Source organism: Corvus cornix, chromosome 4A (assembly GCF_000738735.6).
Source record: "Corvus cornix cornix isolate S_Up_H32 chromosome 4A, ASM73873v5, whole genome shotgun sequence".
Taxonomy (NCBI): domain Eukaryota; kingdom Metazoa; phylum Chordata; class Aves; order Passeriformes; family Corvidae; genus Corvus; species Corvus cornix.
In genome coordinates, this window is record NC_047058.1 from 19,970,790 (window position 1) to 19,995,931 (window position 25,142).

Genomic DNA, 25,142 nt, shown 5'->3' on the forward strand with positions numbered 1-25,142 from the left:
CGCCCTGCCCTGTGTGGCCCGGCCCTGCCCTGTGTCCCCTCCCGGTGCGGAGCCGCCCCGCCGGCCCCTCCCGCCCAGCCGAGGGTCTTCCTGGCCGCGCCCCGCGCCCCCTCCCTGGTGGATTCCCACGGCAACGCCCCTCCCGGGCGCGGGGTTTCCATGGCGACGGCGGCCGTCGCCCCCCGCGCCGGTGCCGCCGCCGCCCCGGTGCTGACCGAGCGCTCTCCCCGTTCCCTCTCCCGCAGCCGCCGGCCCAGCCCAGCCCAGCGCGGCCCCGCGGGGCCCCGATGATGCCGGGCGCGCGGGCGGCGGAGCAGCAGCAGCGCCCGGAGGTGCGGCGGCCGCTGCCGCCCCAGTGACGGCCCCGCCATGTCGGTGATGGTGGCGAGGAAGAAGGTGGTTCGGAAATGGGAGAAGCTGCCGGGCAGGAACACCTTCTGCTGCGACGGCCGCATCATGATGGCCCGGCAGAAGGGCATCTTCTACCTGACCCTCTTCCTCATCCTCGGCACCTGTGCCCTCTTCTTCGCCTTCGAGTGAGTTCCCCGGGGACCCCGCGGGACGGGGATGGGGATGGGGTGCCCGGGGCCCTCGGCAGAGGGAGGGGAGCCTGGCGCGGTGCAGCCTGGCAGAGGGTGCCTCTCCCAGCCCAGATCTGCTTCCTCACCCTCAGCAGACCGACCCTGGAGGTTTTGGGGAGAACGGGCCCTGCTGGAGCTTGTGACACTGGCCTCTCTTCCCCGTGGGTCACCTTCCGTCTGGGACTTGGCAGTCCCTTGTCCCGAGTGTTCCTGGCTCCAGGATAGCTGGGGTGAAAGGGCGCTGCTGCTGCTGCAGCCCCGGGGCCCAGCCTGCGTCCTTACCCACGAGGGGACGTGCAGCTCCCGCGCCAGCCCCACCAGCGAGGTGACCCCAACTGGAGGATTAATGAGAAGTGAGCCTGGGGGTCCTGCCAGTCCAACCTACCCCCAGCCTCCAGGCTGCACTACAGCAGAGCCCCCGCAGCCAGAGCCATCCTGGTGTTTGGGAAGGATCCGACCACTCCTTACATCCCCTCAGCAGCCTAAAGGCCTTCAGCCAAAACCTTCGATCCTGCTGAAAAAGAGGGATCTGCCGCCTCCCCTCAGCTCTCTCTGGGAGCCGGGCTGAGGAGTTGGGCTGGCCTTAGACTAATCCGAAAACCAAAAAAACAAGCAAAAAGGGAAAAGCCTGTGTTTGTCTGGGCCGATGGTGTGGGAGGGGGCAGGACACCCCTGTTGCCTGGTTAGAGGATGAGCTTGGATCAGCTAAACAACTGCAAAACTTCCCTTGCTTGGTCTCCATGGGCATGTTTGTGTTCTGGGGCGGGAGAAGGGCTGAAACAGGGTTGGGTAACACAAAAGCTAAGCCAGGAAGAACGAGTGGAAGGAGCTGCTCGCTGGCTAAGCCCTGGCTATTCCTGCAGGTCCAAAAAGCCCTTGGCCCAGATGCTGTCCTCCTCAGCATCTTTCCTAAGCCAGGGAACTTGTTTCCACATTCCCTGGCCCAACGTGTCTCTCCCTGCTTCCCTGCCCAAATTATCCCTGGCTCAGTCTGAATTCCGAGGTACCAAGTGACACCGCTCTTGGTTTGATGTTTGGGGGTTTTTCCATCTAAAAAATGGGGCTGAGCCTTCCTGCCTTACAGGAAGAACTAATAAGTGTTGGTGCTCCAGAAATGCTTACTGCTGCACCAGAAACACTGATTTGAGGGATAATTGCTCTGGCTCCCTGTGGATCCTGTCCGTAGCAGGAGAGTGAACCACATCCCGCTCTGCCGTGGTTGCACTAGGCAGAGTGAGCCAAGGCTGTTTTCCAGACCTAGGCTGTGGTTAGTCGGGAACGTGACTGGAAATTCCTTGAGAAGCCCCTTTCCATGCTCTGGCAGGCAGAGGCCTGTGGAGGGGTTGCTTGCACCAAGACATCCAGGCCGTGCCTAGAGCTGGAGGGTGGGCTCTGCGGGGGGAGTGCCTATGGGAACAGGACCACCTCTGAATTTTAGTTAAATCATCTGAGGGAGATAAGGAAAAGTTTGGGAAAATCCAAATAGCCATTTGATTCTTTCAGTGCGGAACACCTCAGTGTTGGTTTTTTTGGAAGAAAGAGGGTTATTTTGAACTTGTTTGGGGATTTTTGAATTTGGGATGGGGATGAAATGTTGCCTTCCCAACGGTAAACACTGCCCAAGGTCTCTGTTTCACTGATCAGGCTGAGATAAGCAGCTTGGCTTCTCGGGAGCCCTTCCTGCCCTGCATGTATAGGGAGTTTTGGGTGAGGATCTCAGCCTCGATCTTTCACTGTGTTGTCCATTTGTCTCAGTGTTTGGCAGGTTCTTTAGCGTTTGCATGGAAATTCCTGGTTTCCCCCTTAAAGTTCGTGTCTGGGTTTGGAGCGGCAGCCGGCGGTGGGCGGAGGAGCCCTTTCCCTCGCTGCCCGCTCACTGCAGGCTGCCTGTGCCGTGCTGCTGCTCCATTCAGCTGAATCACTTGCGCAGTCACACCTTGTCTGAGCACGGCTCCGGGGTGCCTGGAGCCAGGACCCGTCTGGCTGCTCGCCCTGCGCCGGGCTGGGCTTGATCCCGGCGCTCCGGACTGCGCTGGCTCCAGTTACAGCTGAGGCCGGTGGGGACGGGCACCCAGGTCAGGAGAAAAGCCACCGCCGTTCCCTCCCAGCCCTGGAGCGATGGCTGCACTCGCGGGGCTGCTGCTGGTGGTGGTTTTTTCCTCCGAGTTCCTCCAGTGCTGTCAGCGGCTCCGCGGTGTCCACAGGTGAGGGGGCTGAGCCACCTCAGCCCTGTGGCTGGGAATTTGAGTTGTTGATCCCCCAAACCGCAGCGCTGTGGTCTGGGATCGGGGAAATCTCTCCAGCCAGGAGCAAACAGGACCCAGAGGCTGGCAGAACTCAGTGCTGTACCTGAGATCCGACTCCTCCCTCCTAGATAAGGCAGAGGGACGGAGCTGTGCTGGCTCCCGGGAAGGGCTCTGCAGCGACCGGAGTCCTCTGCCCAAGGGCACCTCTCTCACCACTCTGTCGGCAGGGAGCAGCTCCCACTGCTTGGGGCTGGCCCCTGCAGAGTCCGAGACCTGTGTTTAACTGGGTCTGCTCTGTAACAGGTCCCATAAAATACAGTTTCACATCCTCTTGGCCTTATTTCAGACTCCTAATGGTATGTCAGCCCTGTGGTTGGGCACTTAGCTGCTGTCTGCTTGAGGTGTTCCAGCACGAGGAGAAGACCAGATAAAGCACTTGCGAAATCTCTTTAGGACCTGGGATAATGGGAGGCAGTGTCTGGGAGTTCCCTTTGCCGTTCCTGTCTCTCCTGAATCGAGTTCCACGCTCAGCTGATGGGAATGGGATTTCTTTTGTCTCTCACTTTTCAGCACAAAACTTGGCGTCTGTAAATGTTAGAGGCATGATAGCACCAGCAACACTGGCTCCTCACGGGAGGGGGCTGCTCTTGGATTTTCCAGTGCCCAAGCATGTTTGTCACTTTGTTTTTCCTACTTTCTTAGCTTTGTAGAGATGAAAATGTCTTTGTTTTCTGCTGAGCTGAAAACGTCTACACTGCCCCTTGTGTGACTTTATTTTGTAGCCTTGATTTCCAAACCCCAGAGACCCAAGTCTGACAGAGGGGCCTCTGAGCTGGCGTTACCTCTGGTTAGATCTGTGTCAAGCATGGTCAAAACTTACACGTGAGTTGAGTGGTGCTTTTTAATCATTGTAATTACTCTCAGTAGAAGTGAACTTTTTGATGTCCAGACTTCAGCTTGTTTTGCTCCTGTTTCTGCAGGAAGTGGCCACTCGTGGGGTTTGGATTGACCTTTTTCTTATATGGGGTTCCTTCTCAGGAGATGATTTTGCCCTCCCTGCAGCCTCCACATCCTCTGTGGCACCCCCATTCCCAGATGGATCTTGGGGTGATTTGCCTGTGCAGAGATTTGAGATTTTAGCTGGGAAAGGAGCAATGACATCGGCATAACACGTCTGTCTCCTGCCTCAGTTGGGTCAGAAGCACATGGTGTGTGCTAACAGTTGATATGTCACTGCTGGCAAATGGGGAGAGCTTCCATGGAGAGCTCCAGCCCTGCCTGTGCTGCTGGGAAGGGCCTGCACACAGTGTTGTGGTGCGGCCGGGCCTTGGAGCAGCTGCTTCCATGCTTACCTCAAACCCAGCAGCTGCTAGACACCATCCCAGGGCTGGTGTGAACAGCCACACAGCCAGGCTGCAGTGCCCTGGTGAGGGTCAGGCATTTGGGAAAGGTACAGCTCTGCTGGCACTCACACCAGGCACACGGTGTGGCTGTGCTGTAGCTGAGCAAAGTTAAACTGGTGATTTGCAGGTGAGACGACAGTGGGTGAGTGAGTGATACTGCAGAGCTTGTGCTAAGCCCTGGGAGCTGTGCTGCCCTGTGGCCGTGGCTGCAGTCCCTGTCACCAGGGCTGGCATGGTGGCTTTCCCCTTCCTCCAGGGCTTTGCTCAATGTGCCGATTACAACAGACCTTCCCAAGTGGGTGCAAAATAACCAGCCAAGCACCATAACTCATGGCACCTCCCAGCTGCTTCTCCCCCTGCTCCCCATTCCAATGATCTCTTTGTTCAGCCTTCCTGCCCCCAGCCCATCCCGCTGTGATGATTAGTTGTGATAGTGCTGTTATTGTCTGCTTTTTGGTGACAAAACGCTCCAGAGCACAGATATGGTGCTGGGAGTGGGGGAGCAGCGTCCTCACATGCCAACAGAGCATCTCTGTTGGCTCTGAGCTCTCCCAAACAAAAGATCTTTAAATGTCTGTTCCTGAGCAGTGAAATTGTCTTCGAGATAAGGCGTGGACTGAAGATACCCCAGTGCTAGAGCGTACCTGAGTACCAACCCAGGAGTTTGTGTGGCTGCTTTCCCTGCTGTGGACGTGTTCCCCGAGTCCCCTCCCGAAGAGCGAGGCCCCTCAGCACAGCTGGTGGGCTCCATGCTGGGCTCCGTGCTGGGCCTTGGGGTGCAGTTTCACCGTGGTGGAAGCTCCTCTGGCTCTTACCTCTGCTCTCACCTGCAAGGGGCCACAGAAGCCAGCCCAGCTAAGGGAAGCTAAGCTTAGCCTGTGTGGAAGCAGGAGGGCCATGGCTCAGCTTTAACACGGCTCGTGGATCCATATTTAAACCCACAATACGTTCATGTTGCCACAGCGGTTCCAAAAGCTGTCTGTTCAGCTGGACAAGGGTCAGGCTGCAGCCCTTTGGGGCAGACAGTGTCCAGCTTTTCAAGGAATAATCACAGAATCATTTAGGGTGGAAAAAGCCCCCAAGACCATCAAGTCCAATCTGTGACTGGTCACCACCATGTCAACCAGCCCAGAGCACTGAGTGCCATGTCCAGTTGTTCCTTGGACACCTGCAGGGATGGGAACTCCACCACCTCTGTGGGAAGCCCTTTTCAATGCCTGACAACCCTTTCCATAGAAAAATTTCTCCTGATGTCCAACCTGAGCCTCCCCTGGCACAGCTTGAGGCAGTGTCCTCTTGTCCTGTCACTGATTACCTGAGAGAGGAGGCTGACCTGCGCCTAAATCCATGTTCCATGTTCCTAACCCCATATTTCTACCTAAATGAGAGCTCTAAATGAGCTCCAAGGTTTTTGTTTACTTGCTGACTGACTCGCAGCTGTCCCTGGACTTTGCCCTTGCAAAGGGAATGCAAAGTTATCTTGGGCTGCCTGAAGACAATAAGCTCGGCCCTCCAGTTCTTCGTCTGTGGGCAGGGCTGGGCACAGGGACGTTGTTTTGGGGAACTGCAGAGTGTGCAGTGTCTGAAATGAAGGATGTTGGTTTAGGGGCCAGGCCCTCTGTGTTGCTGTGGGCTCCTGGTGTTGCAGCTGTGACTAAAGCGTGCTGTGGCTTCAGTGTGCAGCCCTTCTGTCCTCGTCACGCGTGGGGGACAGCTGCTGGAGTCGGGCAATGGCCCGGGACACGTTCCTGCAGTGGGCCTGCAGAGCCCAGTGCTGCCAGCTGGAGCTGGAAACTGTGTTGTGTTTGGGGAATCTATGGTGGGAATGGTGTCCAGAATTAAACACTGCTGTGGCGGTCATGGAAGTGGCCTTGCTTGGGATGGCAGCCCCACCAGGGAGGATAATCCCTGGCCCCTCACTGCAGTAGCCTGATGCTCCCGTGGAGAGTAGCTGTGGAACAGCAGGAGTCTGGGTTGGATCCAGCCCTTAGCAGAAGGGATAAAGGGTGGATCCTAGAAAGGCAGGAGCCTGAAAGCCTGGGTGCCCAGCTGCCTCAGGAGGCACCTGGCAAAGGGATGTGTGCGAGGAGAGGTGAGACATGGCACAAATGGTGGGATGTGGGTGGGCTTTCCCTTAAACTTCACCCCAACATCAGTGGGGTTTTCTGAAGGAATCAGGGTAAAATGTGTTTTTTTTCAGCTCAGTATGTCTCTAAATCAGGACTTCTGCCCAGGCCTCCCACACGGCCTGTGTTGTGGCACCCATGGGGACATGGCTGTGGGTGTCCAGGAGCAGCACAGCCATGGTGAGATGAGTCCCATGCTCCCTTTGCATCTCCTCCATCAGCAGCATCAGCACCATAAACTCCTCATTGGGCCTTGCTGCATTTATAGAGCAAACACACCTTGTTCCCTTTGGAGCTGGGGGTCTTGAAGCAGGAGCCTTTCTGCTTTATTTGGAGCATTCCAGTCCATTGTCTCAGAAAAGCCAAAGGAAGCCAGATGTCTTGTTGCATGGGAATGTTGTGCTTCCACAGGAATCCATTCCTGAGAAGCACAGGATGCACCTAATCCCAATAATTTCTGTGGTGCTGGAAGCTGCTGCCCTTTAGGGGCCAGCCAGAGAGTCCCACCATCCCCACAGGCTTCCATGCCTTCTGGCTCTCCAGGCTTGGGGTCCCTTCAGGCTTTGGGTGCTTCTCCCAGTGGTCTGTCCCATCCCTTGGCACCAGGAATGTAGTGGACAAGGTCTCTCCAGCTGCCTGGTTGTGTTTCTGGCATTACTTAAAACGGGAGCTGAAAACAGAACAAATGCTGGGAAGTATCTGTGCCTGGCTGGTGGAAAACACGGAGATGCTGTGATGGTGCCTGGTTGTTGGAGCTGCCCCAGGAGTGTTCCCTTGTGGTGGTGGGATCAGAAGGATGTACTGAACAGCTTCTCTGCTCCAGATCTGAGCAGTGCCCGGGCTCTGATGCCATGCCAGGCGCTCAGCCCGGCACTGGCAGACTCTGACTCATCGCCTCCCACCCCGTGTCCGCAGGTGCCGGTACCTGGCTGTCCAGCTGTCCCCGGCCATCCCCGTGTTTGCAGCAGTTCTCTTCCTGTTCGCCATGGCCACGCTGCTGCGGACCAGCTTCAGCGACCCTGGCGTGATCCCGAGGGCCCTGCCCGACGAGGCAGCCTTCATTGAGATGGAGATCGGTGAGTGTGGAGCGGCCAAGCTGGTGAGGGCTGGAAAAGCCTCTCTATTTATGGCATATTTCTAGGTTACAGTCCCTGCAGAGTTTATCTTCCTGGCTGGACCTCCAAAAGTGAGGATTGCCCCAATCTGCTGGCTCACTGTACTTGGCCAAGTCTCAGAAAGTTGGCAGGATGTACCTGCGTCCCTCCCTGGGAGCCGTTTCACCTGCTGCTTTCTCTCCCATAGCCATGTACATACAAACCCAGTTTGTTTTTGATAAGGGGTGTAGAAAGCCTGGAGTGATCCCCTTGATCCTTCAGGGAGGGAGGAGGTTTGGTGGATGCGGGTGATAACACCCAGCCCACTCTCAACATGCCCGTGAAAGCTCTGGCATCCCTTTTCCTGCCTCCAAGCTGCCAGGTTGGCTCTGGCCCGCATGAGCAGAGCTGCAGCCTCCAGCTCCGGAGCCAGCGGGCTCTGATCCCGCTGGTAGGAAAGGCAGGGAAGTGAGTTGTCATTTGAGGCCTGGCGTGTTGTAGCAGCAGGTCCGATCTGTGCCCGGCTCTCTCTGGCAGAGGCCACCAACGGGACCGTGCCGCAGGGTCAGCGCCCGCCCCCGCGCATCAAGAACTTCCAGATCAACAACCAGATCGTGAAGCTCAAGTACTGCTACACGTGTAAGATCTTCCGGCCGCCCCGCGCCTCGCACTGCAGCATCTGCGACAACTGCGTGGGTGAGTGGGGCTGGGGCTGGGCCTGCTCCTCGCAGAGAGCCTCGGGGGAGGGACGGGCCCGTGCCCGGGCTTGTGCTGGGCAGCTCCGGACTGGTGGAGTGTCCGGGCTGCCTCGTCTTGTACTCAAGGAGCTTGAGGTTTGCTCAGAATCTGGAGCCAGGTGGTTCCTCTTTGCCAGGACTTTGACAGTAACCAGTCTAACCGAGCCCAGCTGCTCTGTGTACACGTGCAGCCCGCTTTTGAGTTCCACTGGACTCTGGCCTTGCAGGACTGGAGGGTTGCAGTGGAGAGTTGTGTCTCAGGTGACAGCAGCTCCTTCATCAGCACAGAGACTGTGCCATTCCCTGGGGTGCCCTGGTTGTTGTCCTCCTTCTGTGTATGTAATTGGCTCATGTTCAGCATCACTGCTCCAGGCAGAAATCCCATCCTTCTGCACCCCTTTGCTCCTTTTCAGATTCCCAGCCTTTGTGTGTTTATACAGTTCCTTGAACCCTCTCCTGATTATTCCAGGGTAAGAACTTGGGGAGCCCCAGGCCTTCATCTAACCCATGTGCTGTGGCTCTTGTACCCCAGGGAAAGAAGACACATGAGGGGTCAAGCTCAAACTCTCTCTTAATGTGCAAAATGACTCATTATAAAACGATTTTGGACTTTTGACCTCCTGAAAGGAGGCCAAAATGTGGGGTCCTGAGTGAGCGGAGGGTTGGACTTGGCAGTTTGTGCCAGCCTGGATTTTTGAGGTGGAAACAGGAGCAAGGATCTAGAGGTGGGCAGGGCCATGCCAGGGCAGTGCTAATCTTCATCTTGGCTTCCCCAGAGCGCTTCGACCATCACTGTCCCTGGGTGGGCAACTGTGTGGGGAAGAGGAACTACCGCTACTTCTACCTCTTCATCCTCTCGCTCTCCCTCCTCACCATTTACATCTTCACCTTCAACATCGTCTACGTAGCACTGAGTGAGTCTGCCTGGAAAGCTGGATGGCTGGGAGGGACAGAGTGGGGCTACAGATGGTGTGAAACCAGGGAACTGGACACAGTGGGATGTTCCATATTAGAAAATCTCTCTCTTTTTGTACTGCAGAATCTCTGAAGATTGGGTTTCTGAACACGTTGAAGGAAACCCCAGGGACATATCCTTCCATGGTCCTGAGGGCTTGGCTTCTCCAAAGCTGGGGGTTAGTGGGAGCTGCACTGAAGAGTGGCTGCCTTGGCCACTCTGAGTCTTTCAAAGCATTTTCCTCCCAGGTGACAATGTGGGGAGGAGTTTCGTGGCTTTTGGGAGGAGAGCAAAACAGAAAACAGTGGCTAGGAGAGGAAGAGAAGTTGGTGTTTCTGGGGGCAGTAACAGGTGGGCTGGGCCTGCTCTCAGGCTGTTCCCAGTCCTTAACTGTTCTCACTGTACTGGAGGTGCTCATCTGTTTTTTTACGCTGTGGTCGGTGGTGGGGTTAACTGGGTTCCACACCTTCCTGGTGGCACTGAATCAGACAACCAACGAAGACGTAAGTAGAGCCTTCCTCTTCCTTTGAGCTGTCGCCGTTTCTCAGTGTGTCAAGGCTGTGCACAGCACAGGGATCTGGGGGCTGGGGCAGGGTGTCCCTGGAGTAAACCTGAGCTTGTGCCCAACTATTTCAGATTAAGGGGTCCTGGACTGGGAAGAACCGCGTGCAGAATCCCTACAGCCACGGCAACATAGTGAAGAATTGCTGCGAGGTGCTCTGCGGGCCCCTGCCCCCCAGGTGAGCTCCTGAGGGGTGGCCTTGACCTTCATCTTCCAGCAGCAGTTCTGGTGGGGAGAGAGGTGGGATTTGGGGAGACATGGGTCTCTGATGGCGTGGCTGTGTCCTTGCAGCGTCCTGGACAGACGGGGCATCCTGCAGCAGGAGGAGAGCACAGCTCAGGAGGGGTCGTGCCTGCAGGGGCCTGGCACGCAGGAGCCCCCAGCCACGCAGGGCCCTGGGCAGGCCCAGGAGGGTGGCATGAAGCAGCAGGACGGCAGCATTCCTCCCCCCAGTGCCGTGAGTGATCCTCTTGGGAGCTGGGGGGGCTCTGGGACAGCGAGAGGAAGCTGAGTGTGACTTAGAAAGGACAAAATGATATGGGGGGTCTGTGCTGAGAGGCTGCTGCTGAAAAGCTTGTTTGCTCTGACCCTGGAAACCAGCGTGTGTTGGTTTCCTTGGATTTCCTCAAAGGAGATCACAGCTGGCTGGGGTTTTGGAGATCAGTCCTGCCATGAGAGCACTCTGGAGCTGTTGCCCATGGAGCTCGGTGGGGCTGGGAGGGCTGGGAGGTTGCACACATCTTGTTCTGGTGCTGCATGTGAGCTGCAGGGCTGTCCCTGGGATCTCCATCCTTGGAGAAAGCTGTTGTGGCCCTGAGCAGCCTGCTCTGTGTTTGAAATTAGTCCTGCATTAAGGACATGGTTTGACAGGAGACCTCCAGAGTGCCCTTCCCACCTAAATTATTCCGTGAACGTGGTGGGAAATAGCTCAGCTTGCTCCTGCTTGGGCATGAGTTGTCGCTTCTCTGGTGGACACAGCCCAGACACTTCTGCTGGAGCAGTCCAGTGCTCCAGCTCTCCCTGAAGCTGCTGTTCTGCCTGTTGGGCGGCCCCTGGTTTCTGGTTTCTCCTTGTCCCAAGCCCAGCTGAGACAGCTGCCAGTGGAGCTGGAGGCAGTAGCGGAGCGGTGGGGGCTGTGTGCTCGGGCTCTGCACTGGGCTGTTCCTGCAGGTCACTCTGTCCTCTCTCCGCAGGTCCCTGCGCCGTCCGTGAGCGACACCGAGATGCCAGAGGAGAAGCAGCGAACGCCTGGGGAGCTCCCGGTGCCCTCCCCGGACGCTGGGCGAGCGGAGCACTAGCATCTGCTTGGAAGGGAGAACTTTCTTGTTTTGTCGAATCAAAGCTGGAAGTGGTGGAGGAGAGGAGGAGAAGGGCTGGATGGCAGGCACCTGATTCCCCATGGCCATTTTGCTTTAGTCATTACTCACCGCGGTGCGGGCGGCGCTGGCCCTGCGCAGTGGCACGGGACAGCGAGCGTGGGCAGCACGCCCTGGTCACCACGGGGCACTGCCACCACCAGGGCAGCTCTGCCTGGGGCCGGGCCTCTGGCTCTGCGGGCTGTCCTGGATGCTCCATCCCGGCGCGGGGCTGGGGCTGTCCCTCTGCCGGGGCCCGGCTCTGACCAGGAATCCCCCCAGGAAGGAGAGAGCAATCGTGGCAGCAGCGTCCTCTCTCCCCTCCTCACTCCTTCCTCTAATCTGTCGCGTTGTTTTGTGGTTGGCGTGGCAAGGCTTGTCAGGAGACATTTTGGTGCCCAAAGGACCCAAACAAGCGGGAAGGAGTTGTGCTGGCAGCGGTTTTTAAGTAGCGTTCTTCCTGTGCTCCTTTTCATGTGGTGTAGCAAGGCAGCAGCTGTGAGGGGACCCTCCCTCCCATCCTGCCCTGGGGCTCACACCGCCCTGGGGCTTCCAGGGAGGGAGAGGACAGCCCTTGCCCCTCCCTGGCCACAGAGCAGTTGTGCCGGGGTGGGCCGAGCTGCAGGGAAGGGTCTGCCCATGCCACTGGCTCCTGGCTGGTGCTGGGGCTGCATTTGCTGCCGCGTGTCCACACTGAGCCCTCCCCGGCTGTGGCACGGCCACTCTGCAGAACCTCAGCCCCGATTCTGTGTTGTGTCACTGCGTCCCCATGTCCCCGCCCCCTTGCCTTGCTCTGCAGTTCTCAGCCACCCTAGACTGGCTTTGGGAGCCTTGGATCTTCCCAGGATTGTGCCAGCTGCCCAGGGCTGGGCTGTGTGGTGTTGGTCACTTGTGTGTCCTCAGCGGAGGAGAGGCTGGGGGATGGTGGGAGAGCTCTGTGCCATGGCAGGGCTCCCCCCGCTCCACAGCCCCCATCCTGCACTGGCAGGACCCTCACACCTGTGGGGTCCCCACAGAGGCTGCTGGTAGAGGAGAGGCCATTCCGTGCCCCGGCAGCTCCGCATCCCACGCCACAAGCACTGGGCGCTCCCGTTCTCCCCGCAGGCGTGCGGTGGGTGGTGGCAGGTGGAGGGTGTCCTGCCTGGCCAGTCCCGTGTGTGTGTCCGTGATGCTCCTGCCTGGCAGTGGGAAATGGCTGCTGCTCCCTCCCTGGCCTCTCGTGCCACCCTGCTCTCAGCAGTGGTGAGGAGCGGGTGCAGCCGGGACCCTGCTCCCTCTGGAGCCTGCCTCCCTGTGCCTCCCAGCTCGCTCCTTGCCGCTGGCCCTGGGTGAGGTGCGGTGTTAAAGCGGCACCTGCACTGCCCCCTGTCCCGGGTGAGAGGGCAGAGCTGCCACAGCAGCTCCCAGCTGGAGTGTGCCAGGGACGGAGCCCCGGCCTCCCTGCCACGGCCCCGCAGCCAGCCCAGCCCCATCCTGTTCCATCCCCCGGGGACGGGGGTCCTGCGCCCCACCCCGTGGGAGTCACCCCAACACGCTACTGACCAAATCTCCAATTCAGTGTGAAAAAGTGTATTTTTGGCTCTGCTGCTCCCTGTTCCACGCGGTGTGTGGAGTGCTGCCTGCCGGGACCTGCCTGCACGGGTCAGGGTCTCCAGAAGCAAGGAAGGGGTTGGGTGAGGGTTGGGTGTTCTTTTTTTTTTTTTCTTCTTATTATTTTTTTTTAATTTTAAAACAATGAAGGAAACTTAATTGGTTTGAAAATGGCTGAGCTGTAGCCCCTGCGTGTCTGTACTGCCCCAAGCCAGCTGCCTCTTCCCCCTTCCCTGTGTCTTTCCAGGCCTCTCCATCTCACACTTCCAGTGTGTCTTAGCTGTGTTATTTGCATCTTGCTGTCGCCCACGGCGGGTGAGGGGGGTCTCCGTGTGTCCATGCTGGGAAGTGTCAGTGTCCTGGGAAGGCTTTAGTTGCCTGCAGACACAGCTTTCCTCCCCAGCTCCCTTCCTGAGCCTGCTGGCAAACCTGGGAAAAGGCAGCCAATGCCTGTGGTGTCCTGGCGGGGAGCGCGGTGCCCCGGCGTGCCCAGAGCCCCTGGCAGTGGTGCCAGGCAGTGCCGTGCAAAATGTCCTGGGGCTCCTTGTGCCCACCCAGCATCTGGCTCTGGTGCAGGGGCCGAGCCGGGCCCCGAGGTGCCACCACTGGGGCTCCCCTGTCCCCTACCAGCAGCCATCCCCTCCAGTCCACCCCACTGTTAGGGCCAGAGCGGGAAGCGGCAGTGCCGGCGGGCTCAGGGGGATTCTGCCATGGAGACAGCCCCCAGCTGCTCCTCGGGACCCCTCAGCTCGGCCTCCTCCCGGCTGCTATCCAGGGTCTCTGATCCCTCAAAGCAGCCGGAGTCCCGAGGAATGTCTCCTTTGGGCCCTGAGGGCGATGGCAGGGCTTCGGAGGTGTCAGCATCCTCCGGCTCGCTGGCTGCTGGGAGAGGGGCCGTGGCATTAGTGGTGCTGCTGGGGTGCCCCGTCGGGGGGTCTGCCACCCCTCCCCAGGACTGGGGGGTCTCCCACCCCTCCCCAGGACTCTTACTGTCGTAGTCCAGGAGGAGCTCGGCGGCCGTCAGCAGCTTGGCGCGGTGCTGGGGGTCCGTGATGTGCAGTTCGTTCAGGTGGGTCTCCCGCAGCTCCTTGAAGTCCTCCAGGGTCTGGTACCCGTTCAGCAGGAGGGTGGGGGTGTGCTCCTGGGTGGGGGCGTGGGCAGGGGTGAGCGGGGCTCGGGTGGCTCCCCTGGCTCCCTCCCCTGACCCCCAGTGCTGGCCTGTGGCTCCCGCCTCAGCGTGGGTCCATGGTGGGCACCTGCCCCCACGTTACCCAGAAATGCCCCATGTGTCCCCTCTGTGCCCCTGGGTGCTTGGTGGAGGGACCCCCGCGGGCGGGGGACAGTGAAGGGGAGGGGGTGGTCCCAGTGCTGGCACACCGGTCACAGCTGGGTGCTGCTGTCCCCCACGGCCCCTGTCCCCCACCTGCAGGTTGATGCGCTCCAGCAGCTCATGGAGGGTCTTGGGCTTGAGGCGCTTGTTCCGGCTGGAGCCCCGGCTCCTGCGGGCAGGGACTGTCTCCTCAGGGATCACATCCACGTAGATGAACTTGAAGGAGCCCACCCTGTTGTTGAGCAGCCCCGTCCAGGTGCCCACAGGCGGCTTCTCGATGATGCCAATGATGTCCCCTTTCTAGGCCGAGGGACATGGGATGGTGGTGGGTGCAGCCTTGGGGAACACCCCCACCTCAGGGGTGTCCCCAGCCACCCTCCCTCCCTCCCCAGGGGCTCACCCGCAGCTTCAGGGAGTCCTTGTCGTAGGGGCTGGGGGTGAAGTCGGTGTGGACACGGGCCCGGCCGCAGAAGGGCCGGTGTAGGCTGGGACAGTCTCCTCCAGCCGCCGGCTGTCCCCGGGATCGGCAGGGCTGGGAAGGTCGCTGCCTGCAGAGAGGAGGGGGTCAGGATGCGCCCAGCTGGAGACGCGGGGCCAGTGTCCTGTCGGGGCCGGCCTCACCGCTGGACATCTGGCGTCCGAGGGCTGGGCGGCCCGTCCTCCTCCTCCTCCAGCTCCAGGTACGACAGGGGCACCTTGTCATGGCTCCGCTCTTCCGTGCTGCTGGCTGGGGACAGGGGGCATGGGACCCCTCCTCCTCCACCTCTCCCTGCTGGGGGTACCGGGGTCAGGCCGAGGGAGGGGGAGCTGTCCCCCGCTCACCTGTCCGCGTCCCCACAGCCCCGCTCACCTTCCCCTCGGCCAGCGCTCTCACGGCCATCCTGCCCATCTTGCGGTTCATGGTGCGGGAGATGACCGCCCGCCACTTCCTGCCCAGCTTCGTCCCGCTGCTCCGCCCGGCATCCTCGGGACTGGCACTGCTGGCATCATCCTCAGGGATCTGCCAGGGGGATGGAGAGTGAAGGCAGAGCCCCCCACGCGGGGCAAGCCTCGGCAGGGTCACACAGGGCTGTGAGACCCCAAATCCCAGCAAGGCTGGCACCCTGGGGCTGCTCCGTGACACCTGGGCCACTGGTAAGACCAGGAGTTTTGGGAAACCAGCTCTGAAATGGGCTGTTCCCGGGGGAGCAGGATGTGTCAAGGGGTGCTGCTGCCCCAGGCATGCTGGGAACTCACGTTCTCCTCCAGGCTGAACTCCTCGTTTGACACGGGGGAGCTGACCTTGGACTTGCTGAAGTCCTTGAAGCTGCTGGAACGCTGTAGGGAAAGCTGGGAGCAGGGGCAGAGGTGTGAGGGGGGAGATGGAAAGGTGTGAGGGCTTCTTCCTGCATCCCCTGCCCCAGTTCCTCTCTTCCCTTTGGGCTGCTCTGCCCATCCCAGGGTGATGCCAGTGCTGGGAAGAGTTTTTGGCTGGCACAGCCTTTCCTGTCTGCCCTCTTCCAGGAGCTGCCGTGTGCCGTGAACTCCCCAACCTGGGATGCGGAGCTCTTGGTGCCTGTGCAGCTGCTTGGCACAGCATTCTGAGGGCAGGGATGCTCTGGTGTGGAGCCTGGCACTGCCATGCTGGGAGCAGCCCAGGGCTGTGCCATGTTGCCACGCTGGCACATGGGCCAGGACATGGGGGGACACAGGGCTCTGCAGTGCCGCAGCTCCTCTCAGCACAGGTGGGCAGGCAGTGAAGGGCTGGTAGCACCAGAGCAGCCATGTCCCTGCTGCTACCCACAGGGTCAGCTCCAGGACTGAAAGTTTCCGTGTTTTCCGCCTGTGAGTGTCACCACACAGCCCAGAGAGCACACCCTCAGCATCCCCAGCTGGCTTGGTGCCACCTCCATGCCTAAGCCATCAAAGCTGGTTTTGGAGCTCAGTCCTGGCACACCTCTCCATCCCCTCCCCTTCCATTCTTTCCTGTGCCCCCTGCCCGCCTTCCTCTCCCTGGCCTCAGGTGCCTGTCTCACACGGAAGGGTGTCTCCACGCCAGGAGCGCCCTTGGTGCCAGCACAGCCACATGGTCCCAGGTGTCCCTCATCCCTGGATGCCAGCACCAGCGTGCTCACATTGGGGCACGCTGAGCTCGGCTGCCACCGCCAGCCCTCTTGAGGCCCTCGGAGCACACACCACGGTGCTCGCTCTGCTGCCACCACCACCACCAGGGATTTCCGTTCTCAAGCAGCTCTGCCAGCTCCTGTGGTGGCTGAGGCCCTTCCCAGCCCTGCACAGCCTGGCCCTGTGCTGTCCCCTCTTTATTCTCCTCCTCATCCGCCCCTCACATCCCTAAGCACTCGGTTTTGCCGTTCCTTGCAGAGGGCTGGCTCTCAGTGTGTCACCCAGCTGTCCATCCGCAGTGGCTTTATGCGGCAGGGCCGGCTCCAGGTGCACCCGTGCAGAGGGGATGCTGGCTTCTGCCCTGCTCCCACCCCAGTGCCCTGAATCCACCCGATCCAGGTGCACCGAACCCCCCCCAGGGCTTCACTGCTGAGACAGGACAGCTCTGCAGCTGGGAAAGCCGCTGCCCTGGGGCTGGAGGAGCCATGGAGGGCCCGGCAGTGGGATGTGAGTCAGGGCGGCCGGGCTCTCCCGGCACAGGGCAGGGAGGGGGAAGTGAGACTGGCTGTGGCTGGGCAAGGGCAGGGGATGCCCACTGGGATTGCCCGGGCTGGATGGGCCACCGCGGTGCAGGGAGGGGGACTTCACCCAGATTTCCTGCGGGAGCTCGCCAGCACGGAGGAGCTGCCAGAGCAGGGAGTGTGCCTGTCATGGGCAGGACCCCGTACCAGGCACTGCCCCTGCTCCCCGCGGTGACTTACTGATGCTGATGCCAGCCCAGCAAAGCTTGGCAAGAGCTGAAGTGCCAGCTGGTGCGAGACCTGGCAGGGGATGAGGAGCCAGTTTGGGCCCCACTGGTGACTTCAGCCACAGGGTGGCACATGGCCGTGCCACGCACGGGGCTCTCGAGAGGCCGTGGCACCGGCAGCTGGGGCTCCCGTGGCTCCCGTGGCTCCCGTGGCTCCCGTGGCTCCCGTCTCGGAGCGGTGCTGCCGGAGGAAGCGGCTGCCGCACGTGACGGAGCTGCAGCCCGACCGCAGCACCTTGCACAGCCATGGCCCCCAGGAAATGACGGGCGGCCGCCCACGCCTGGCGAGGCCATGGGGGGGGGGGGCACAGCCTCCCCCAGCACAGCCCCACGGGTCCCACCGGCACCCCAGCTGGCACCCACGCTGACCCCGGGGGCTGTGCATCCCAGCCACCCATCCCAACGGGATGGAAGCCAGAGTGGGAGGTGGACAAGGCCAGGACCACGCACTGGCGAGGCCACAGTGGCTGGTGGCCGCAGAGACGGACCGATGGCAGGGCCGCTGCCACGCTGTCCCAGCCCCCTGGCACCAGCTCTGCTGCTCAGCATCCCCCGGCAGCCCAGGCTGGAACAGCTCTGGATGTGCCAGGACATCCGCGGTGCTGAGGGCAGCTGGATGCCGCCAGCACTCACCTTCCTGTGTCCCGGCTCCTTGTCCCCGGCGTTGGAGGGCTTGCGGCGGAGCATGGCGCGGGGGCCGGTGGCGAGGGCAGCGTCCGGCAGCGCCGAGCACGTCCCGACCCGCGGCACCGGCACCGAGCCGGGAGCGCACAGGAAGCTGGCGGTCACATGAGAGGCGCTTGCAGCCGTGCTCAGGGTGGCTGCCGAGGCGCGGGCTGGGGCAGGAGGAAGGAAACCCTCCACCGAGCTGCTGCCCTGCCCGGGGCCCCTGGGTGGGAACGGTGTCTGTGCCCTGCACCTCTCGGCAGCGCTGCCCCTCGGTGACGCTGCCCCTGCCCTGCCTCCCCTCGGCGGTGCTGCTGCCCCTCGGTGCTGCTGCCCCTTGGCCATCTGCAGATGGGCAGCGTGTGTCCCCCAATGCAAAAGGTGACAGTCCCCAACCCCTCTGTCGTGCCTGCTCATCCTGCTGGGACGTGACAGCCAAGCCCTCTGCGTGACACTTGGTCGGGGATGCCTCCCGTTATCTCAGGTCCCCCCGGCTCGGCATCACACCCAGGTGGGACATGCTTATGGTCACCCCGCTGCTGGCACCCGTGGGGACATCCCTGGTTGTGCTGGCTGCCCTGCACCTTCTCACTCCAAATCCTCCATCTTCTGCCCCAGAATTACAATCTGCCCAGATCCATCTTCTCACTGTCGGCATTGGCTTGGTCGCCCCAGGGCTGGACAGAGGGCACAAGCAGGGTCACAGGAGGGATTTAGGGGCCGGACTGCAGCCCTACACCGGCCGTCGAGGCAGCGCGCAGCACATCGGGCACAGCAGGGCCCGCCTTGCTCATGTTTAATCACAAACGAGCAAATAGAATCCAACAAAACGAGGAAGTGAGCACGGGGGAAGACCCGGCCGTGCTGGGAGGGGGTGGAGGGGCCATCGGTGCGGGCTCAGGCCCCCAGCCCGCCGAGCAGCACCGAGAGCAGCGAGGCGAGGACCAGCGTTCCCGCGGCGGCGGTGCCGGCGCCGTTCACCGGGAAGGGCTGGGTGCTCTTCTGCAGCCACTCGTACTCCTCCTCCAGCCGCTGCCGCCGTAGCTCCGGCCCCACGTGCGCCCGGATCCTCTCGTAGTAGGAGTTCAGGTACCGGATCTGCACCCAGGCACCACGGGGAGCTGCGGGGGGCGGCCTGGATGCCGCCCCCCCTTTGGCCCTCCCCGTCCAGCTGCCCCACAGCCCGACCACTGGCCCCACCTGCAGAGCTCATTGTCCCTCTTCATCCACACATCCATCCCTGCTCTGTCCTCATTTACCCACTCCAGCCTCATGGCATGGTTCTGGCTTTTTGCTGCACCCACCCCCCCAGCCCCCTGTGCTGACCTCGCATCCCTGCTCTGCTCCCCACCCTGAGCACACCCCCGTACCTGCTCTGGGGACAGGAGTCGGAGGTCGATGAGGTTGCGGTCATAGGGCACCAGGGACACCATCTCGAAGGTCAGAAAAGGCGTCTCCCCGCTCTGGTGCTGCCATAGAGCGGCGTCATTGGGGTGTCCCCAACCCCCTGAGAGTTGCCCTCACCCCTGACTCGATGCAGGCCCCCACGCTGTGCCACCCCTGTCCCCCCTGTCACCCCATCCCCATCGCCCTACCTCAGTCTGTGCCTCCACGACAAGGACGACATCCTCAATGCGGATCCCAAACTCTCCATCCCGGTAATAGCCGGGCTCTGAGGGCCAGGAAGATGCCTCATGAGCCCCCAACCCCAGAGGCTTCCCCAGCCCACCCCAGCAGGGCTGGATCTGGCCCCTGAGTGGGGCTGAGAGCTGACACCCCATCCCTGGTTGAGCTCTGTGCCCAGGGTTGTCCCAGAGAGCCCGGGGTGCGCCGCGGGGTGCCGGGACATACCGATGGAGGTGAACATGCCGGCCTCCAGCGGCACGTTGTTGGACTGGAAGCCCACGGGCCCTGCAGGGACATAGGGTGGGTTAGAGCTCTGGGGACGGCATGTGCTGCAGGGACACCCCAGCAAGGACCACAGAGCCACCAAGGCAAGGACTGTGGGGCCATCCTGACAAGGACCACTGATAGGATCATCCCAGTAAGGACCTTGGGACCACCTCTGCAGGGATCATAGGACCGTCCCAGCAAGGACCACATAGTCACCCTGGCAAGGATCATGGGTCCACCCTGGCAAAAACCACAACATGCTGCAAGTAGGGATTCCCCTGCCCCTTGGAGAGGCTCTGCTGGGTGATTAGAAGCCCCCAGCAAGCTCCTGTCCTCATCCCTGTCCCTGTAGCTCAGCCCACATACCCAGCACCAGTGCTGGTGGCACCTACACTCGTGGACTGAGAGGAAGTTGCCGATGCCATGGCCAGTCCCGTGGCCGTAGTTGAGTCCAACGTCCCAGAGCGCCCGGCGGGCGAAGGACTCCACCGTTCTCCCTGGGGAATGAAGAGGTGGGATAGGGGCCACGGAATTTATGAGGCCCCCCAGTGCCCTCCTGCTCCCTGTGCCAGGGGTTCTGTGCAGGGCCAGTGCTGGGTTTGGCACCCACCTGCTGTGTGTGACGGAAAGACGAGGCGGGAGAGGTCAATGTTGCCCATCAGCACACGGGTGTAGGCTTCCTGTGGGGCAGGGTAGGGGGTGAGCAGAGTGGTACCCAGACACTCACCCCTGCACATCCAGCCCTGGCCGGGACTGTGGTGCTGAGTGCCACGGGGAGTGCTGGGCAGTGCAGGGGGTGCTGGGCAGTGCAGGGGGATGTTGGCTGACATGGGAGGGGCTGGTACCTTCTGCAGCGGGGTGGGCTCACCCCAGTGCACTGTCCGAGTGATGTCTGTTGTCCCGTCCCTGCAAAGGGGGGTCATGAACGGGGCTGATGCAGCCCCAGCGCTGGCTTTGGGGGCCCCTGGATGTGGGGCTGTTGGGGGGGTCTCTGGTCAAAGCTACGCACAGATATTGCCCTCCGGTGTCGAAGAGGTACATCTCGCCCGCAGACAGCGTCCGGCTGCTGCCATTGGAGGGGCTGCGAGGGGAGGGGGGTCAGAGCCCTCTCCCAGCTGCCCATTGCCCACTGCCCCCTGCCCACTGCCCACCACTGCCCCAGCCATACCTGTAGTGGGCCAGCGCCGCGTTGAGCCCGCTGGCCGAGATGGTCTGGAAGCTGGGCCCGCGGCTGTGCTCCTGGGCCCTGGAAGGCAGCAGGGAGGCAGGGAGGTGCTGGGGGTCCCCGGCTGCCCTTTGCTGGGCAAGGCAGGCCTGGGGGGCAGCACTGACCAGCGAAGTGCATTGATGTGCTGAGCCCCCAAAAACTCGTCCACCTGCCCCTGCGGGACTGTCTTCTCCAGCCACAGCAGGTACTGGATGACGGCCACCGCGTCCCGGACCTGGGGGTGCCCGGGGGCACCAGGGAGGGGGCATCAGCACCCCGCTTCCTCCGGTCTGCCCCCAGTCTGCAGGGGACTGTGGGGAGGGGGACAGCCCTTACGTGGGCAGCTCGCAGCATCTCCTGCTCATGGACATTTTTCACAGCCTTGGCCATCATGACAGGCGAGTAGTTCTCCTCCAGCAGCTTCTCCTGCGAGGGCAGGCAGGAGGTGGCACAGCTGCCTGTCCCCTCAGGCCCCAGGGGCAGCCCCAACGCGGTGACATGGGGCCCTCCCCGCGCCTGCAGGAGCCACGTGCCCCATGGCCGGGTCGGTGCCCACCTGGGGGATGATGCCGTAGAGGCCGTAGGTGGTGTACTCGGTGCCCAGCCACACGGTGACGTTGCCCTGGGTGTAGCGGCGCAGGTGGGCGCTCACCTGCCCGTACTCCTGCAGCTCCACGCAGAGCGGCCCCGGGCAGCCCGAGCGCAGGGACTCCCGCGCCGCCACCGAGAGCCGGGAGCCCTCCACGAACAGGCTGGGGAGGGAGCGGGACGGGGCAGGCAGAGATGTGGTGGTCACCTGCTGCCTTTGGTTCCCCCCAAGCCCGGCAGAGAGGAGGGACCTGGGGGGCTCAGAGGGAATGCTGGGCTGGGAATGGGAGGAACTCGGGCTGTGAGGAAAGGGAGTGTGCCGTGCCCTGGGCTGGGAGCCGGGGGATGGATTGGGAAAGATGTGTGTCTCAGAGGGACAGTCGGTGGGGCTGGGCATGGCAGGATGTGGTGGCTCTGGGGCTGGGGGCAACGGGGCTGAGAGGAGAACCCCATGGGGGCTGGCTCAGGAAAGGAAGGGTGGAAGGGGGGTGGGTGGTGAGCCCCTTCCATGCCCCGTGCCCACAGGGACATGCTGCCCACCTTATGGTTGTGTTGGTCAGGAGGGTGTAGGAGTAGAAGACGGGGTTGTAGGGGATGTCATCTCCACGGAGGTTGAAGAGCCCTGCCAGGAACGAGACCTCCATGCCTGTGACCGCCACTGCCCTCCCAGCCCCAGGGTTCGAGCCCACGGCACCTGCCATGGCAGCACCACGGCACCTGGGTACTTACAGGCCGTCTCCTCCAGCCCCGACAGCAGCACGGCTGTGGGGCGTCGCACGTGCTGCTCCATCCGCTGCCGGATCCCGGCCACCTTCTCCTGCCAGCTGCTCCCTGGGAGTCGGGCAAGCGGTCAGCTCAGTGCAGGGACCACCGCAGCCCCAGGCTGTGGGTGAGCGCCCACCCAGCAGCTGTGGGAGATCAGACCTGTGGGGTCTGGGGTCAGACCTGTGAACTCTGCTGGGAGGCTGTAGATCTCGGTGGAGGAGGGAAGGGGTCTTTGGTCACCCCATGCCTGATCCACAAGGTTGGTCTCGAGGGGGATTAGGGTCCGGCCGGAGCCGTGTAGAACCCGGCTGTAGCTGTTCCAGGTGTCTGGGGGGTGAGCAGCCCGCAGGTTGGGGCTCCTGGTAAATCTGCACCCAGGGGCTGCCCTCCCGTGGACAGGGTGACCCCCAGTGTTAGCCAGCCCTACCGATGGAGAAGAGGAAGGGGTCCAAGCTGACATTCCCCCCCGCAGGAACCGCCTTCAGGATCCACATCCCGATGGACTCGATGGAGGCTGCAGGGGAGAGCTGGGGTGGCACCACGAGTTTGTGCTGCGTCCCAGCCTGCGCTGAGCCCAGAGGAGGCTGTGGCAGGGGTTGGGGGGCTCCTGGGAGCGGGGAGACTCAGCAGCCCCCGTCCTGCCCCCACTGACTTGTCCTCTGCAGCTCCCAGTTGCAGTCCAGCTCCCGCTCTGCCTGGGTCCAGTAGCGGCTGTCAGTCCACAGGGCAGCCTTGTCCTGCGTCACCACAGCAGTGCCTGGGACAGGAGTGGGGGCTCAGGCTCACCTCTCTCTCTCTCCCTGCAGCTGGCAGGGACCCCCAGAGGCTCTCAGGGAGTGGGACCATGCCATGTGCGTGGATCCCCGGGAATGAGGAGCAGCAGGGTTTGGGGGATGCCCGCACCTGCAGAGCCGGTGAAACCGGTGAGCCAGCCCAGCCGCGCGTCCCGCTCGGAGATGTACTCGCTCTGGAGCCGGGATGGAGCCGTGAGAGGTGGCTGTGGGCGCCGGCGGGGAGCGGCTCCCCGGGGGCGCGGGGGGACTCCTGCCTTACCATGTGGGCATCCGTGGAGGGCACGATGTAGGCGAGGGCGCCGTGGGTCCGCATGGTGCCCCGCAGCGCGGCCAGACGCGCCGTCGTGTTGGTGGCCGTCGGTGGCAGGTACTGGTGGCACAGGGAGACGTGCTGGGACTGGGGGGGACCCCATGCCGGGAGTCTCAGGAACAGGGAGGGGGAGCAGGGCGGGGCTCACCGGTGGGTCCACGGAGCAGTCCCGGATGTCATTCCTGGTGGAAGGAGCCTGTGGCACCCGCCCTGCAGCACAGCCTGTGGGCACGGCGACACCCGGGAGCCTCAGGCCACAGCCTGGGGGCCTGCTGGCCCTTTGCTCCAGCCCGGAACCGCCCCAGGCAGCTGTGACCCTCGTCCCCAGCCCCAAATGCCAGCCAGCCCAGCTTTGGGGCTTTTTACAAAACTCAGTGTTTTTAGCCCCAGGAACAGTGGGTGAAAACCAACGTCATCCCCTGGTTCAAGAGGAATTAAATCTGCCGGTGCCTATGGCACAGTGGGATCATCACAGGGAGCAGCTGGTGCCCAGCACGGAGCACAGAGGGGCTGCCAGGAGCCTGCCCGGAGCATCCCAGCGCTGGGGCCATGGAAGGAGCTGGCTGATGGTGGGGCTGTGTCCAGCCGGACCTGGTCTCTCCCCAGGGTTGCTTGGCACAGGGTCCCACCACCACTCCCTGGGCTCTCCATCACCAGCTGGCACCTGGCTTCTCACCTTGGCCAAGGGCACAAGGCTTGGGTCCATGGGATAATGCAGGATGGGGTCATACTCAGCATGAGAGGCCTTGGGTACCTTGTCTCTGCACCCTGGAGGTCTGCTCCTGACCTGTCACCTGCCCCGGGCCCATCCCTGGGGCAGCTGGGCAGGGTGAGCCCCATGACACAGGCTGGCTCCTACCCCGGGGTGGCCCCACCCCTGCTTCCCCCAGAGCTGTGGCTGGGACATCCCACGCTCTCCGTATGTGGCTCCTGGAGGTCGCAGATGTGCCGTCCCACCCCAGTGCCCAGCCCACCGCCGGCCATACCGTGAAGCAGGAGCGCCCAGGCTGCGATCCAGAGCGGGGGGCACATGGCTGCCCTGGCCGAGGCACCAAGGGGACACTATGGGTGACAGGTCCCTCCTCCTGAGCCTTTGCCCCAGGGGCAGAGGGATGCGGGATGGGAGGGACGAGGCCCCAGCAGATACAGGGTGTGGGGAGCAGAGTTTGCTGTCCCTTTGGAAAGTGAATTCCACTGCTAAATAAAAGCAAACAGCAAAATCAGCACAAAGTCCAAAGATCCTGCAGGAGCAGAGGTGGGAGCATGCCAGCTAAGCCTGGCACCGCCTGATGGCCAGGGAGAAGTCAGGGAAAGGCTTTGCTCCCTGGGGAACCCCTGTGTTCTGGAGCTATGGAGAGCTAACATGGGATCTCTGGGGTGAGGGCCAGATGTCCCCCAAGCCAGTCAGCCCCCCAGGCCATCCCTCCTCCTCCACAGGACATGGAGCTGTGCAGGTGGGCACCAGCCCCTGTCCAGTGCCTGGGACCAGCAGCCCCTGTGCTCCATGGGAGGATCCTGCTGGGATGTGCCCTTTGTCCTGCCAGGCGCAGCAGCTCTGCACCTCCGTGCATCTGCCTTGCTAAAACCTCACTATCTTCATCATAAGGAGCCTTGACCCCGAGGCCCGTCACTGATGGCACAGGTTCTTCCAGCGGCTTTAATGACTCTGGTTGTGGAGGGAAGGGCTGGGAGAGGGGCAGACCTGCTGCCACAGGCACTGGAGGTGTCCATCCCGGGCATGGACACAGATCTTCAGGGATGAATGCACATTCCCACCCAGGACAGGTCATGGTTTGGTCTGGAAAGGACATTAGAGATCCTCTAGTTTTGACCCCCTGCCATGGGCAGGGACACCTTCCACTATCCCAGGTTGCTCCAAGCCCCTTCCAGCCTGTCATTGGACACTTCCAGGGATGGAGCAGCCACAGCTTCTCTGGTCAACCTGTGCCAGGGCCTGCCCACCCTCACAGGGAAGAACTTCCTCCCTGTATCTAATCCACACCAACCCTCTTTAATTTAAAACCACCCC

General features: G+C 61.8%; 3 protein-coding genes across 3 annotated transcripts; 1 reads left to right on the forward strand and 2 right to left on the reverse strand.

The window, feature by feature from the left end:
* Window positions 1-232: 232 nt before the first annotated feature.
* ZDHHC9 (zinc finger DHHC-type palmitoyltransferase 9) lies at window positions 233-12,645 on the forward strand. Its single transcript, XM_010403142.2, has 9 exons — window positions 233-536; window positions 7,272-7,432; window positions 7,988-8,146; window positions 8,964-9,101; window positions 9,227-9,275; window positions 9,543-9,645; window positions 9,779-9,882; window positions 9,996-10,161; window positions 10,898-12,645. The coding sequence occupies exons 1-9, from the start codon at window positions 370-372 to the stop codon at window positions 11,000-11,002; spliced, it is 1,152 nt and encodes a 383-aa protein (XP_010401444.1). The 5' UTR covers window positions 233-369; the 3' UTR covers window positions 11,003-12,645.
* On the reverse strand, window positions 12,613-17,745 carry SASH3 (SAM and SH3 domain containing 3). Its single transcript, XM_039572087.1, is given in 11 exon segments — window positions 12,613-13,531; window positions 13,640-13,790; window positions 14,073-14,279; window positions 14,380-14,456; window positions 14,459-14,527; window positions 14,601-14,631; window positions 14,633-14,715; window positions 14,718-14,748; window positions 14,830-14,979; window positions 15,216-15,308; window positions 17,524-17,745. Coding segments are annotated over 11 exon segments (1,134 nt in total). The 5' UTR covers window positions 17,578-17,745; the 3' UTR covers window positions 12,613-13,343.
* Window positions 17,746-18,313: 568 nt separating this feature from the next.
* XPNPEP2 (X-prolyl aminopeptidase 2) lies at window positions 18,314-24,145 on the reverse strand. Its single transcript, XM_039572086.1, has 21 exons — window positions 24,100-24,145; window positions 23,262-23,335; window positions 23,063-23,173; window positions 22,913-22,976; window positions 22,662-22,766; window positions 22,437-22,523; window positions 22,190-22,336; window positions 21,974-22,075; window positions 21,785-21,866; window positions 21,213-21,408; window positions 20,993-21,082; window positions 20,782-20,891; window positions 20,618-20,695; window positions 20,459-20,530; window positions 20,295-20,355; window positions 20,060-20,129; window positions 19,842-19,946; window positions 19,408-19,467; window positions 19,152-19,228; window positions 18,927-19,025; window positions 18,314-18,654 (listed from the first exon to the last, which is right to left on the reverse strand). The coding sequence occupies exons 1-21, from the start codon at window positions 24,143-24,145 to the stop codon at window positions 18,454-18,456; spliced, it is 2,037 nt and encodes a 678-aa protein (XP_039428020.1). The 3' UTR covers window positions 18,314-18,453.
* Between the last annotated feature and the right edge of the window lie 997 nt (window positions 24,146-25,142).

What these genes read in the sequence shown, in the direction of transcription:
- ZDHHC9 (XM_010403142.2), top strand. Translation starts at nt 370, where the DNA reads ATGTCGGTGATGGTGGCGAGGAAGAAGGTGGTTCGGAAATGGGAGAAG. An exon ending in CTTCATTGAGATGGAGATCG is followed by an intron (nt 7,433 to 7,987) that starts GTGAGTGTGGAG and finishes TCTCTCTGGCAG; the next exon opens with AGGCCACCAACGGGACCGTG. An exon ending in CATCTGCGACAACTGCGTGG is followed by an intron (nt 8,147 to 8,963) that starts GTGAGTGGGGCT and finishes TGGCTTCCCCAG; the next exon opens with AGCGCTTCGACCATCACTGT.
- XPNPEP2 (XM_039572086.1), bottom strand. Translation starts at nt 24,145, where the DNA reads ATGTGCCCCCCGCTCTGGATCGCAGCCTGGGCGCTCCTGCTTCACG. An exon ending in CGGTTTCACCGGCTCTGCAG is followed by an intron (nt 22,767 to 22,912) that starts GTGCGGGCATCC and finishes CTCCTGTCCCAG; the next exon opens with GCACTGCTGTGGTGACGCAG. An exon ending in TCGTGGAGGCACAGACTGAG is followed by an intron (nt 19,026 to 19,151) that starts GTAGGGCGATGG and finishes GCTCTATGGCAG; the next exon opens with CACCAGAGCGGGGAGACGCC.